Raw genomic sequence first — 14,172 nt, 5'->3', positions numbered from 1 at the left:
AAGAAGCAGACTCACAGATACAGAGAATAAACTAGTGGTTGTCAGCGGAGAGACGGAAGGGGGAGGGGCAATATGGGGAGAGGGAGTAAGAGGCACAAACTATTAGATATGAAATAAGCTACAAGGATTTATGGTACAACACAGGGAATATAGCCAATATTGTATAATAACTATAAATGGAGCATAACTTTTAAAAATTGTGAATCACTATATGGTACACCTGTAACATATAATATTGTACATCAACTATACTTCAATCAAAAGTTTTTCTTTTAAAAATCAAGTCAGGTTAATAAAAAGAGAAGAGAGATTCTTTTAAAATCCAGATACAGGCTTACATTTTTTCGGTGTGTCTGGCACAGAGAGATTCTATGTTTATGAGCATACCCATCAATTCAGCCTTTTTTGAATAGGAGAGACAGAGTAGGGAAAAAAGAAGCATGCTCAGGGGATTACAACTATATTACAACTATGTTTATTTTTGATCTCTTGGGTGACTGGCATATAGATACTTATTATGGCAATGTGTATAAACCTGTGTATGCCTAGAATGTTTTTTTCAAGGGAAAGTGATTAAAAATAGTTAAAATTCATTCAGAAAAATAATTTCACATACCATAGATCTATATTTGTTTTATCAGGTGGAGGTTGGTGTTCATATTGGAAGTAGTTACATAACTCTGAATTATAGCTGATCTTCTGTGTTACTTCATTTTAAAATAAAAGGAAGTGAAATAATGGGTCCATCTCGCTAAGGACTTGGGCTTTAGGGCTTGGTTGGTGACATGTGAATGGTTTCTGATGCCATCTAGTGTAAATGACATGTACAACCTTTGGGAAAAGCGCTCACACAGCCTTGGAAACAACCCCAAGAGCTTTAGAAAAAATAGATACCTGGGCCCCACCCCCAGAGATTCTGACTTGATTGTCTCCATCTGGGGCCTGCGGTTTTGTTTTTAACACCATCCTAAATTTTGGAGATGCTCTTATAGAAAGAAAAATATTTAGGTTTTTGGGGGGGGGAGCACATAATGTTCAAATATTTTGAAATAGCATTGCTAATTGCTGTAACAAGTAGACCTCACAATTTTAAACAGCTCAGGCACAATAAAATGTATTTTCTATATTTAAAAAAAAGAGCACTTTCAAGATAATTGTAATCAGTTTGCCAAGAGTCCAAGCGTTAGCAAATTATATTTGCTGCTGTTAGTTAATTGGCAGGACGTTTCTAGAGGGAAATCAGTCCGTAAATTGAAGAAGGCTTCAGAATAAGAATCCCCGAAGACCAATTTCTCTTCCTTCAGTCTTACTTTAGAAGTAAGGCGACGCTCAACTAGATAATTCTCGCCGCTAGCTTTATTTAGACTGGATTTCCCAAACTTGCCTGGTGGGAAGCACCGGTGAAATTTCTGTAAGTTTTTGTAGGTCCAGGCAGGAACCGGGCAAGTCAGGGACATGCCACTCAGTGGTTCCCAGCCTGGAATGCACACTAGAGTCACCTGGGCAGGTGCTTTTGATTTTCGTTTTTTAATACCTGGGCGCTGGGTTCAGGAGCTCGACTCTTAAAGGCTCCCCGCCAAGGCCCAGAATCAGTGCCCTAGGGCAAGCTAAATAAAAAGTTGCAAAAATGCTTATTGGTGACATTTACGGAAATCTTGTTAAAATAACCGTGTACAAAAAGCTCATATGTAGTATTATTCCATTTCTTCAAAAAGGTGTAAGATTGGAAGTTAACTTCGGTTATGAGAAACGCATGGACTTTAGTTATTTGCACTTACAAATGTTTTACCACGAACAGCCATGAATGCCACATTAAGAAAGCTTATTAGAATATAAGATGCATTCCGGACAATACCGTAGCCCACGTTCACTGGGACCGTCTGGTGCCGGGCACTGTCCTGGGGGCTACTCGGAGCTCGGAATTCGCTTGCGGACGCGCAAATCGCAGCAGCGGGAAGGCGGTGCCCCGCCCGCCGGCTCGATCCCGCCACCTACGTCGCCCCGCCCCCACTTCCGGCGTGTCGCTCCGCCCACCCAGCGTCCCGGGATTCTCTTGTTGGCTTCGCGCCAGCAGCCTCGTTCTCGCTCCACGCTGCCTTCGCCGCCGCCGCGGACTAGCTTCCCAGCGTGTTTTCTTTGCGACGCTGTCGTGCACCAGCGCGCTTTACGGCCGCAGGGACGGGGCGAGCCGGCGCCAGGGCCGCTCCGGCCGGGAAGCAGGACGGGCGGTCGTGGTTGATGCCCGGCGGCGGGGCGAGCACGGCGTCTGGCCGGCTTCTCATCGCCGCGGAGCAGAGGGGAACCCGGGAAGCGGTGGGGTCGGCGTCCAGGAGTGGCCCGGGGGTCTCCAGTTCCAGCAGCGGCGGCGGCAGAGGCGGAGCGGGCGGCCCCGGGCCGGGGAGTGGAGGCCCGGGGGGCCCCGCGGGCAGGATGAGCCTGACCCCGAAGGAGCTCTCGAGCCTGCTGAGCATCATCTCGGAGGAGGCGGGCGGCGGCAGCACCTTCGAGGGCCTGTCCACCGCCTTCCACCACTACTTCAGCAAGGCTGACCACTTCCGCCTGGGCTCGGTGCTCGTCATGCTGCTGCAGCAGCCGGACCTGCTGCCCAGCGCGGCGCAGCGCCTCACGGCGCTCTACCTGCTCTGGGAGATGTATCGCACCGAGCCGCTCGCCGCCAACCCTTTCGCCGCCAGCTTCGCGCACCTGCTCAACCCCGCGCCGCCCGCCCGCGGCGGCCAGGAGCCCGACCGGCCGCCGCTCTCAGGTACGCCGAGGGGGGCCTCCCTCCTGGAGCCAGGAACCGAACCTGGTTTTCAGTAAGTTTGAGAATGCCCAGAAAGTGAACGCAGTGTGTGTGTTGGGGGGGAGCAAACCCACCATCCGAGATGGACGAGGACAGTGCAGGATTTGGGTCGGAGGCCCCTTTGCATTGTGAAGGACAGGGCAGGCAAAGGAACCATGACTTAGGTCATTCTCGAATGCGATTAGTTTAAACCTACATCTAGGCTGTAGACTGCATTGTAAACACAAATTTACCAGGGAAGGAATACGTAGATTGCTTATTTTGCCTTTCTGTGCCTGTTTCCCCGTCTGTAAATTACGCATAGTAATTCCTAGCTGGTAGAGTTATTATGAGTTATTATAAAGATATCTACGAAAAGTGTTAGCATTATTGTTATTACTAGTTAGGTATGGTGCTTAAATACACAACAGAGGAAATACCAGTACCGAGTTTTATATTGTAGGTCGGGGGAGTACCTAGTGGGTCTTATTATGGCAAGGTTTTCAGATGATTCTGATGCAGAGCCAAGGTTGAGGATGTATCTGGAGGTAGGTAGGACGGCTTCCTTGAACTCAAGAAGCTTGTGGTTTGGCTGTGGAGACATAAACGTAATTGTAACCCAGGTGGTTAAGGGCTGTACCAGATGTCAGACAAGATGTCTCGTAGCACAGAAACTCCTCCCTGTGTAGCTGGAGAGACTTTCAGAGGGAGCGATGTTTTTGCGGGATATTGATTAGAGATGGTGGGGACAGAAGGGGTTGGCCCTGTCAGGGATTCTTAAAGAGCTGGGTGCACTGGATGTTTTGAAATCAGGAATCAGAGAAACTGAGAGCTTTCGTGCAGCTGAAGTGTCCAACACATGGACTGGAGGGGAGTTCAGGAGATGAGATTAGGAAGTGGGTCAGAACCAGATTAGGAAGGTCTTGTCATGGTGCAGAAGTTTGGGGTTAGTTCTGTGTAAACAGGTCAAGTGATGTGAGCAAATTTGTCCTTGGAACTATAACTAAATGGTAAGTGGGAGTGTGGACTGTGAGTGGTGAGTGCGAGAGAGTCCGGCCACAGTGCTGCAGCCAGATGGACGCGGCAGGGCGAGCAGGTGACCATGGGGCGAAAGGAGGCAGCGTTCCGTGCTCTGGGAATCTTAGCCGCCCTGTGTGTTGAAACAGGTATACGTGAAGTGTGTGTGCCGAGCTAGCGGTCGCTTCTTGGTGTTTTCAACTTTTACAGTCACTGGTAAGAGAAGCGGAGAAGAAAAGCACTTCTGACCACTGCAGGTTTTTTTCATTTGTTTCTGCCTGCATATGGAAGCTTTAGCCTTTGCAGGAATTGAGGCATGTTGAAAAACAAAGTTCTTAATAAGTTTCAGTGCTGTTGCCACAAATCATAGAATTTCCATTGACATACAGCTGGTCTTCTGTATCCTCCTCAGGTTGTGCCTCCAAGGGTTCAAACAGCCACTGATAGAAAATATTTGGGGAAAAAAATTCCAGAAATTTCCAAAAGGCGAAACTTGAATTCTGGTGACATTTGCGTAGCATTTACATTGTATTAGGTATTGTAAGGAATCTAGAGATTCTTTAAGGTATAAGAGATGATGTATGTAGGTTATATATAAATACTGCAGCCTTTTATGTAAGGGATCCTTGGATTTTAGTCCTTGCAGGGGGCTCTGAAACCAGTCCCCCTCAGATGACAACTATTTAATTACACATCCATAAATGTATCTATTTGGTTAAATGAATCTTTAATTATAATTTTGTCTTTAAAGATGCGTGAGTTGAGGTGGTAATTAGCAGTTGCTAGTTTTACGAGACTCAAGGTAATGTTTACAAGTAACCATTAGAGAAACTGTTCCACGTTTTTGTTTACAGGGTTTTTACCTCCTATAACTCCACCGGAAAGGTTTTTCCTGTCCCAGCTGATGCTGGCACCCCCAAGGGAACTCTTCAAAAAGACGCCTCGACAGATCGCGCTAATGGACGCGGGGAACACGGGCCAGTCCGTGGACATCAGTGGGCTTCAGCTGGCCCTGGCAGGTAAGGGGGGGGCGCTGTCTCAGGCTTCCTCGGCTCGTGGCATTAGACCTTTTCTCTCGAGGCCCTCCACCTGGCAGGAAGGTCTTTGTGCTGAAAGGGGAGTATTTTCCACGAGAAACATGGCGTCAGTACTGGAGCCTTGCTTTTATGGCAGATGAACTCAAGTTTGAGTTTTCACTTGAATTGGTTGCTTTTCCAACTTAAGAATGCTGGGTTGGGGGGAAGGGTGGAGCTCAGTGGTAGAGCGCGTGCTTAGCATGCACGAGGTCCTGGGTTCAATCCCCAGTACGCCCATTGAAAAAAAATTAAAAAAAAAAAAAGAATGCTGGATAACAGTTGGTCAGTTTAAGATTCTTCTGATGTCATTTCTACTCTAATCTTGTGTCCTGCTACCTTGTGGAATTCTTTTATCAGCTCTAGTAGTTTTTGTGTGGAGCTTTTAGGGTTTTCTACATACAGTATTGTGTCATCTGCATACAGTGACAATTTTACCTCTTTTTCAATGTGGATCCCTTTTATTTCTTTGTCTTGCCTGACTGATGTGGCTGGGACTGCCAAGACTGTTGGACAGAAGTGGTGAGGGTGGGCAGCCTTGTCTTGCTCCGGATGTTGGTGGGAAGGCTCTCAGCTTTGCACCGCTGAGCACTGTACTGGGACCCTTCGTGCTGGTTTCTTAGTTCTGCCAGCCAAGGGCTGCTGTGCACAGATCCGAGCCTCGAGGATCCCCCTCCGTCCCCACCGACCTCCACTGAAGAGGGGGCATCCCAGCGTCAGCGCTTTTTCTCCTTTGCCGCTCCCTCCCCACGGGACAGGTCCCACACTGACTTCCTTTTTCTTTTTTTTTCTCCTACCAGATTTTGGGGGGAATTTTGTCTTTTGAAGTGGGCGATGTTCTGTCAACGCTCAGCAGGTGCTCTGAGTGAATGGGTGGGTCCACAGATAGACGTCTCGGTGGATTCCTGGGAGAGGGGGAGCTAAGAGCGTCCTTCTACTCCACCGTCTTGGCACCCCTTTTTGAGTAATTTTAGTTAGCATTTTTCCTGTTCAGACAGTGAGGTTGAACATCTTGTCGTATGTCTAGCCATTTTTTCATTGGATTGATGGTTTTTTATTGACTTTGGTAGCCCTTTAAGTCATCAGGAATTAGCCCTCTGTTTTTAAAATCCAAAATCCAAAATATGGTACTTACTTCATAAAATATACATATGCATTTAAAGGAGTTATAATAAAGTGGACCTGGAGCAACCACCTTCCAGGTGAAGAAGTGGGATAGTTTCAGGACCTGGAGGCTCTCTGTGTTATTTTTCCCAATTACTGGTCCCCACACCCCACACGAACCTGATTTTTGTGATAATCATTCACTATTTACTATACAGCCTTCCCTCCTGTGCATGCCTGTAGTTTAACCATGCACTTTCCTGAACTTTATATAAGTGGAATCACGCCATGTTTTTTTTTTGTACTTTTCTTCTGTCGGGTGTTACTGGGAGATAAATCCGTGTTGACGACACGTAGCTGTGGTGGCTGTTATGTCACTGTCGTGCTGTATTGGTACAGTGGAGTACCAGGTCCTTGTGCCTGCTGCCCCTGGTGGACAGAATGTTGCTGTGAACGTTCTTTTGGACATTCTCCTGGAGTACACGTGAAAGAGTTTCTTCTAGGTGGAGAGATAAGCACGTGTAAAACTTTACTCGGTACTGGCAGACTGTCTTCAGAGCTGTTGTGCTGCGTGAACCGCCGCCTCCTCTGCACTTGGTAACCCAGGCTTGTTCCTGTGGGCCAGTCTGATGGGGGTGTAACAATATCGTGTTTTACTTGTTGATTTGTTCCCCTGGTTCTGAATGGGATTGAACATCTTTTCAGATGTTTATTGGCCGTTCATGCTTTTTCAAAATAAAATGCTTGTTGAAATCATTAGCTCATTTTTCCCCTCTATTTTTAAACATTGATCTGTAGGACTTTTGAAAAGAAATACACTCTGAATCTGTCCCTTTACTTGTTGTAGATAACTTTCTCCAATTAGTAGCTCATCTTTTCCTTCTCTTTTTGGAGCCCTTGATTTTGAAACGTCTCCTCTTTTAACCTTTTCCAGAACGCCAGTCAGAATTGCCCACGCAGAGTAAGGCCAGCTTCCCCAGCATTCTCAGCGACCCGGACCCGGACTCTTCCAATTCTGGATTTGACAGCTCGGTTGCCTCTCAGATCACCGAAGCTTTGGTCAGTGGACCCAAGCCACCCATTGAAAGTAGGTATATCTCGTTTTGTTTTCTTGGTTTTATCTCACCTGTGCCCTCCTGAGACTTCCTGCTTTTGTGAAACACCGTGCTTTTTTCGTTGATGCTTAAAATGTGAATTTAATGAGAAACTTGCTAGTGGAGTGTCTGGAGATGCTCAGCAAAGGTTAGTTTCTTCTTCAATAAAAATACCAAGGTTTTTTATTATATACCTGTCGTCAGTATACCTGAAGACTTGTAAATGCAAATATACATTCTCTGATTTTTATTGAAATGAGTTTATTTTTCTCACTTATTACATTTTGTCTTTTTACTAATCTCATCGGAACCTGCCCTGTTTTACTGATCTTATGGCTTTTAATTTACTTTAATTCAAAGAAAACATCATTGAACTTGAAGTAACAGCTGCGTTTTGGGCTTTGTAGGCTTCTGCGCGGGCTTTTCTTGTTTTTGGCTTCTTTGTGGTTTTGGTGATGAAGGCGTGCTTTCTGCTTAGAGATAAGAACGTTCTCCAGATTGTCGTGTCACCTCAAGTTTAAAACTTACACTGTGACTCTTACTGCCATTTACGGTAGCTCTTTGGAATAAATGGGACTGTACTGAGGTCTCAGCTGGTCGCAGCCTGCATGAGGTCCATGGCCCAGATGGGTTTTATTTAATACTTGCTCGGGCACAGCCTTGACATGGATGGGCCACCAGAAAGGTATGGAAGCAGCCAGTCAGTCAGGTATTAAGTGAGCCTAGCTGAGCCCCAGGCATCCTGACCTCTCCGGGACTTGCTCTTATCGCATAAGTGGTGCTTCTCATGTTTCTTTCTGTGATTGGTCTGCAGGGATGCGGTGCTAGTTCTGGTGATGTAAGTGAAGGGACAGTGTGGTTTAAGATAAAGGGGTGATTCTTAGCCAGAAACAGACATTTACAGTAAGTGAGAGTGTATATATAGTCCCAAATTCGGCAGGGACTGGGCCTGGGACAGGAGTAAGCGTCTCGGGCCCCACGTGGGAACCAAAGTGAGGGGTGAAATTGGTTTCGAAGTCCCAGCCAGCGTTTATTTTAGTGGGTTTATAACTTAGGGATCAATCTTGTTTTACAAAATAATTGAGGTATTAAATTGAGTCACTTGACTGTCGTATTTTCATTGTCTTATGAAGACGATACGGCCTCTGAGAGTGTAGGGAATCATGCACGTCTCCAGGTTCACCTGAGAACGTCCCAGGTCAGCCGTGCTTTTCCTGCCATTTCATCTGCGCAGAATCTGCTGCTTCAGGGGTGTAGGAGGCAGACGTGAAACGTACACAGCATGCGGTCCCTGAATAGAACAGTGCTGAGAACAGGATGAGTGAGGCGGGATGAAGTTTCCCATTTTTCCCGTCAAGGCTGACCAGTAGTGTCAGTTGTGTCCTGCTGCTGAGTGGTGGTCGTGCTCGAACGAGTTGTCGGGCCTGTAATGCTCTGCTGCCTCTCCAAAATACAGACTTGGTCTCGGGCATAATAATGTTATGTCAGTGTTTCATTTTCTCATTTGGATTCTGAGTAAGACCCTGACTTTATGTCGTTTCTGCTTCTGACTTTGAAGTCTGAGTTGTGTGCGTTGTCCTCCGAGGGAGGCGTTGTGTCCTGCTTTATGGGGTGGGGGGTCTGGGGTGTGCACACACGTGCACAGTGTCCGCTGACAGATCAGTCATACACTCTGCTTGCGTGTTACAGGCCACTTTCGGCCGGAGTTCATCCGCCCGCCGCCTCCACTGCACGTCTGCGAGGACGAGCTGGCGTGGCTCAATCCCACCGAGCCTGACCACGCCGTGCAGTGGGACAAGTCCATGTGTGTGAAGAACAGCACTGGCGTAGAGATCAAGCGGATAATGGCCAAAGCCTTCAAAAGCCCCCTGTCTTCTCCTCAGCAAACACAGGTGAGCATTTATTGTAAACATCTTCCTCTCTCTAATTCACCAGGCATTTTTTGTTTTTCCTTAAGTGCTAAGTGACCAATAATAAGATGTTGCTAGCATGAGGCAGCGGTAGGAAGTGTTTTGGGCCCCTGAAGCTTCTGCCCTCAGTCTCTGCTGGGGCAAGAAGTCTGGTGACCAGATGCCTCCTGACTTTCGTTTGGGATCTGTTTGACACTGGGAGGAGTGGAGGATGGTGATCACTTTGGGCTCCTCGCTCTGTGCTGTTGGGCACTTGACGTACGTGGTTACTGAGGGTGCAGGACTCTGTGGAGGGAAATGGAATCGTGAACGTTTTACCAGGAAGATCAACCAGCCCCCATCACACAGCTGGTTGTGGGCGAGGTGAGATTCAGAATAGCCCGGTGCCCAACTACATGCCTTCCCTTGGGAACAGCGGGACACTGGGTGGTTCCGCTTGGTGGATTTTATTCAGTTTGTGCATTTTCACATTAGAACCTGTCAGGAGATACATCTCCAGCCCAGTTCAGCACCAAAAATACCCCTTTCAAAGTCAGTAAGAGCTATGTTTGCAGTTCACTTCGCTTACTAGACATCCTGAAACAGTACACCGTGGTACATACCAGTAGACGGAGAAGGGGATAGAAATTTTAAAAGAAAGTACTAATTTGGCAGAAAAATTTGTTTTTAAGGATACCTTTTGAATGACAGCGTGTGTGACTTGCACGGTGAAGTCCGGCAGGCAGACCTCCCTCCCCCGAGTCCGGCCCCTCCTCAGGTGGCTGTCCGCCCCGGCGCCTGGCGGGGCCCGTTTCTCCCGTTCCCTGCTCTCCGGGCCCGGGCGTTCCTGCAGTGCTACTGGAAAGGGGTTATTTTTGATTGTTTAACAAATGATGGAAAGACCCTGAGAGAACTTAAGGACGATGTTTTTCCCATCTAGACGGTATCCTGTCCAATCAGACAATTCTGGTTTAATGCCCAGGAAGCTTATTTAAAAACTGTTGTGAAGGTGCCTGATTTTAATATCTGGCAATTCAGATGTAAACTTTAAAATGTCAAAGCGTGACCATGGGATTGAGGGGAGACGTTTATGAAGTTGGTTCAGTGCAGATCATTTTAGAGCCTTTTGTATCAAGTACCTACTTTTTGTATGTAGGAAAGATAATTTCTAATTTGTCTCACGGACCTCTTTCTCTTTTTAAAAACTGGATTGTATTTAGCTCCTTGGAGAGTTGGAAAAAGACCCCAAACTTGTTTATCATATTGGCCTCACACCGGCCAAACTCCCTGACCTGGTGGAGAACAACCCTCTAGTGGCTATAGAAATGTTGCTGAAGCTAATGCAGTCAAGCCAGATCACGGAGTACTTTTCAGTTCTGGTCAACATGGACATGTCATTACATTCAATGGAAGTTGTAAATCGGTAAGTTTCTGTATTCAGTCAGATGTGGGGGGATACAGGTCCTGATTAAGTAGCTAGGAGGCAGAAACGAGCAACAGTTGTGTTTTTTTTTTCCTTCTGACTTTGTTAGCCTAAGAAAACCCGTTATTAAATAAACCTGAGCCTTGGTGTTCACTGCACGTGAACAACAGCATCCATGAGTGAGAACTCGGGGGGTAGGGTTTCAGGTATTTAGCATTAAAAGCATCAATCAAACTTCATTGCTGAAACTTAATTCCCTACATATAGCTGTATATTCACACAAATTACAGATACTACATTATTTCTTGTTAGTGACGAACAGCTATATCACGGGAAAGTATGGGCCTGTAAGCTGAGAAAATTCTGGAAATGCCTTCCTAGAATTCCTCACACTGTCCTCGAACCTCTCTCTGCTGGGATTGACCATTAGAGAAACGCAGCACACGTTCTCTTCTTGATGTGCTCCGTACAGCGATTTCCCACTTTGTCATTTTCCTGATGGATGTTTTAGGTGAATGACAGACGTCACAGGTGTGGGGGTTAGCCTGGGAGCCCGCTGTGTCACCGAGCTGTTAACGTAGAGGGCAGCCACGCGTGCAGGTCTGCCTGATGTGGTCCCAGTTCAGGCTCCTCGTCCACGGCGCCCCACACGGGCGTGGCCATTCTGCTCCGCGGCAGGATCCCTGAGTGCCACGCAGCTGAACTGCTGCAGGCAGAGCACATCCTTTGAACACTTGTTTGTGAGTTGGGGAGGATTCTTTTTTTAAAGCTGTTCTAAAGAACACGTCCTTTTAAGTTGATCAGCTGGTGGGAAAAGCCTGGCTGGAGGCCCAGTGACGGCGAGCGTGCGCAGGAACTCGTTCTTGTGGGGCTGGAGACCGGGCAGGAGGTTTACTGTCTCGGATACAACTTGTTAGCTTCTTGCTGAAAACATGCTGCTTCATTTCTGCTGCCGCCTCATTCACACCTTTCCTGTCGTCAAGACTCACTTTTTAGGGGGCTGCCCTCTGTTCAGATGCTCTGGGGTGACCAGGCTCCAAGTCCACACTTAGTGTCGTTATTCCTGGACTGAGCGACTGCATCTTGTTCTCGGCAGAACAGGAGTGACGTCAAGGACGAGGTCCGCTTTGCCTGCCCTCCCACCCCCCTCACAGCGCATCGACCCCGCGCGTGTTGCCAGCACGAAATCAAGCTCCCGCGGCAGCGTGTGGTCATGTTTCCTTTCAGCCCTGGTTCCTCCGGGCCTTACGGGGCAAAGTCCTGTCGTCAAACAGTTCAGAATTTCTTTTGGAAATTCATACTGTGTAGTTTGCCTAGCCTACCTTTATCTGAACATAGAACTCCCCACTTAAAACATTCCACAGGCTCCTTTGGAAAATACCTTCTAAGACTCAAAACTCCCGGAGAGGCCACCATGCCTTCTACTACATCCTGGCCGGGTCTCTCCCTGTGCCACACGGGTCCCCGATTCCAGACTTGACTCAGATATTTCCTGAGTCAGAAGGAACACTTCTCTTCTTGAGTTTCAGTTTAAGTCGCTTGTCCTGTTAGGACTTTTCCCGATCCTGTTCTTTGTGCAAATGCCTCATGTTAGCATTTAGTTCCGTGTCGTAACCAGGGTTCAATGAATGTTACTTAAATGGACAGAAGAACTGCCAGGGTTATTAGAGCCTGGATGGTAACTGAGTTATGACTTGGCCAGCCAAGAACACACAGGGACATGGTGCTCAGTGAGTGTGTACACGTGTGATGCTAAGCGTAGACCTAAAAAATGGACACTTATTAAGGGATGTGGCTCTCAGGTTTACTTGCATATGCTTATTTAAAATTAATTGGATCACGTAGCAGAAATTCTCACTAAGTGACCAGAGGAAACTATTTTATGGTTAACAGTGTTTTTAGATGTTATTAGCAAGTAACATTAACAGCCCTAACTTTTCTAACTTTATGAAACAGACTGACTACAGCTGTTGATCTACCTCCTGAATTTATCCACCTTTATATATCAAATTGCATTTCTACCTGTGAACAAATTAAGGATAAATACATGCAGGTAAGTAATGGAAGTTTTTGTAAACTTTATAAACATCTGCCAAGAAAACAGACACTAAAACTTGATTCTTTTCCAGAATCGCCTGGTGCGGCTCGTGTGTGTCTTTCTTCAGTCCCTGATCCGTAACAAAATCATCAACGTGCAGGACTTGTTTATAGAAGTGCAGGCCTTCTGCATTGAGTTCAGCAGGATACGCGAGGCCGCCGGCCTCTTCCGGCTGTTGAAGACCCTGGATACTGGGGAGGCGCCTTCTGAGACCAAGATGTCAAAGTGATACCTCACTGCAGCCGCCCCATTCATTGCTCAGCTGTACTGATTTAAGTTTTAAACCCGTTAAAGCCCTGAATGGACTGCTTGGTTACTGCGCATAAACACCACTTTATCTACTTAAAGCAAAGTTTTGCCTTCCTGGATGACTTTTCCTTCAGATGAATTTTTGGTAAGAACTTGGAAAAAATGTGTCTTGGCGTCTTGCTGATGATAAACCATGGGAGGAACGTCATCCAGAAGTTACTGCAAAAAGCAGATGAGGTCTTTAGCACCACAGAGCAGGGTGCCTGTTTTTGCTTAAAACATGAGTCACGGGCTTCCGATCCTTGAACCCATTCCTGTGCGTGGCTCTTCACTTTGTGAGCCACAGACACACCCGTAATTTGTCCCTTCTTGTTGCGGGGACTTAAACAGCCGCATCAGTCATTTCTTGGGCTTTCTGTTAACACTGGAACTCTTTAGAAACGTTTTTTGAGACCCGCTAGCTGGTATCGTTTTCTGGGCTTTCTCTCTTGAGATGTTCGTTCGTTCTTCTGTTACTAGTCTAGGTCGTCAGTGCCGTGGAGGAACTGTCGTCCCTGGGGACTGTCACGTAGGCTGGTCACCGAGTGGGGTCTGTGGCCCTGCCCGCATCGTGTATGCTGTCACCCCTCATTTCACTTTGGACAACAGTGCCTTACATTAAAGTTTTTTATGACCTCTATTATCTGATGTATTTTTTATTTGAAGAAATTCCTCCTTTCCTGAGAGGTACGTTCAAAGCATATTCTTTATAAGAACAGGAATCACCTTCCAATCCAGCCCTTAGCAAAACTTACAGGATACCACGCCCGCAGGGGTTTTAAGATGGGTGCAAGTTCCAGCCTTGAAATAACAGAAAAGTACTCCTAGACGGATGAGAAACTTTACCTTACGTATGCTCAGGAAGGTAAGGGATTTATACATATAATTGCTTAAAGGAAACAAAGGACCCTAGCTGACGTAACAGGAGTGCCTTCCAACATCCAAGTGATGGCAACTTGACTTCTCTGCACACCCAGCTGTGGGTGCTGCCCTGCACGTCAGCACCAGGGAAAGGAACAGTTCCTTATTCAAATACTTTCTGGAATGGCGAAGTTCCTGCCACTGCTGGAAGCCTCCCACCCCGAGGCTCCAGGACCTGCTGACTCTGGTGACACTGACCTGGCCGGCGGCGTGAACAGAGCTCGCCCTCCTTGGGGGTGGGGGGCACCTCACAGGCCCCTCGGGCTCAGGCCCATCGTCAGCCCTTCAGCGCTCTGCTTGGGCTGCGCTAAACTAGGAAACCAACAAGAAGCACGGAAATGTGGCACTAAAGGCCACTGAAAAAGGACACCTGTTGACAGTCTGAGCTGAAACTAGAAGATGGGGCCTCCTCTAGGTCAGCCACAGCATCCTCTCTGCGACGTGGGCGTCTGTGCACGTCTGCAGACGCACCGCACACGCCGG

General features: G+C 47.3%; 1 protein-coding gene across 1 annotated transcript; it reads left to right on the top strand.

Annotated features, from left to right (window-relative positions):
- Positions 1-2,142: 2,142 nt before the first annotated feature.
- CNOT11 (CCR4-NOT transcription complex subunit 11) lies at positions 2,143-13,408 on the top strand. The gene is made up of 7 exons (XM_006203889.4): positions 2,143-2,764; positions 4,654-4,818; positions 6,911-7,063; positions 8,760-8,962; positions 10,180-10,382; positions 12,339-12,435; positions 12,512-13,408. Exons 1-7 carry the CDS (start codon positions 2,239-2,241, stop codon positions 12,707-12,709), a joined length of 1,545 nt encoding a protein of 514 aa, XP_006203951.2. The 5' UTR covers positions 2,143-2,238; the 3' UTR covers positions 12,710-13,408.
- Positions 13,409-14,172: the final 764 nt, after the last annotated feature.

This window comes from Vicugna pacos, chromosome 28 (genome assembly GCF_048564905.1).
Source record: "Vicugna pacos chromosome 28, VicPac4, whole genome shotgun sequence".
Lineage (NCBI taxonomy): Eukaryota > Metazoa > Chordata > Mammalia > Artiodactyla > Camelidae > Vicugna > Vicugna pacos.
This window is presented reverse-complemented; position numbering and strand designations above follow the sequence as displayed.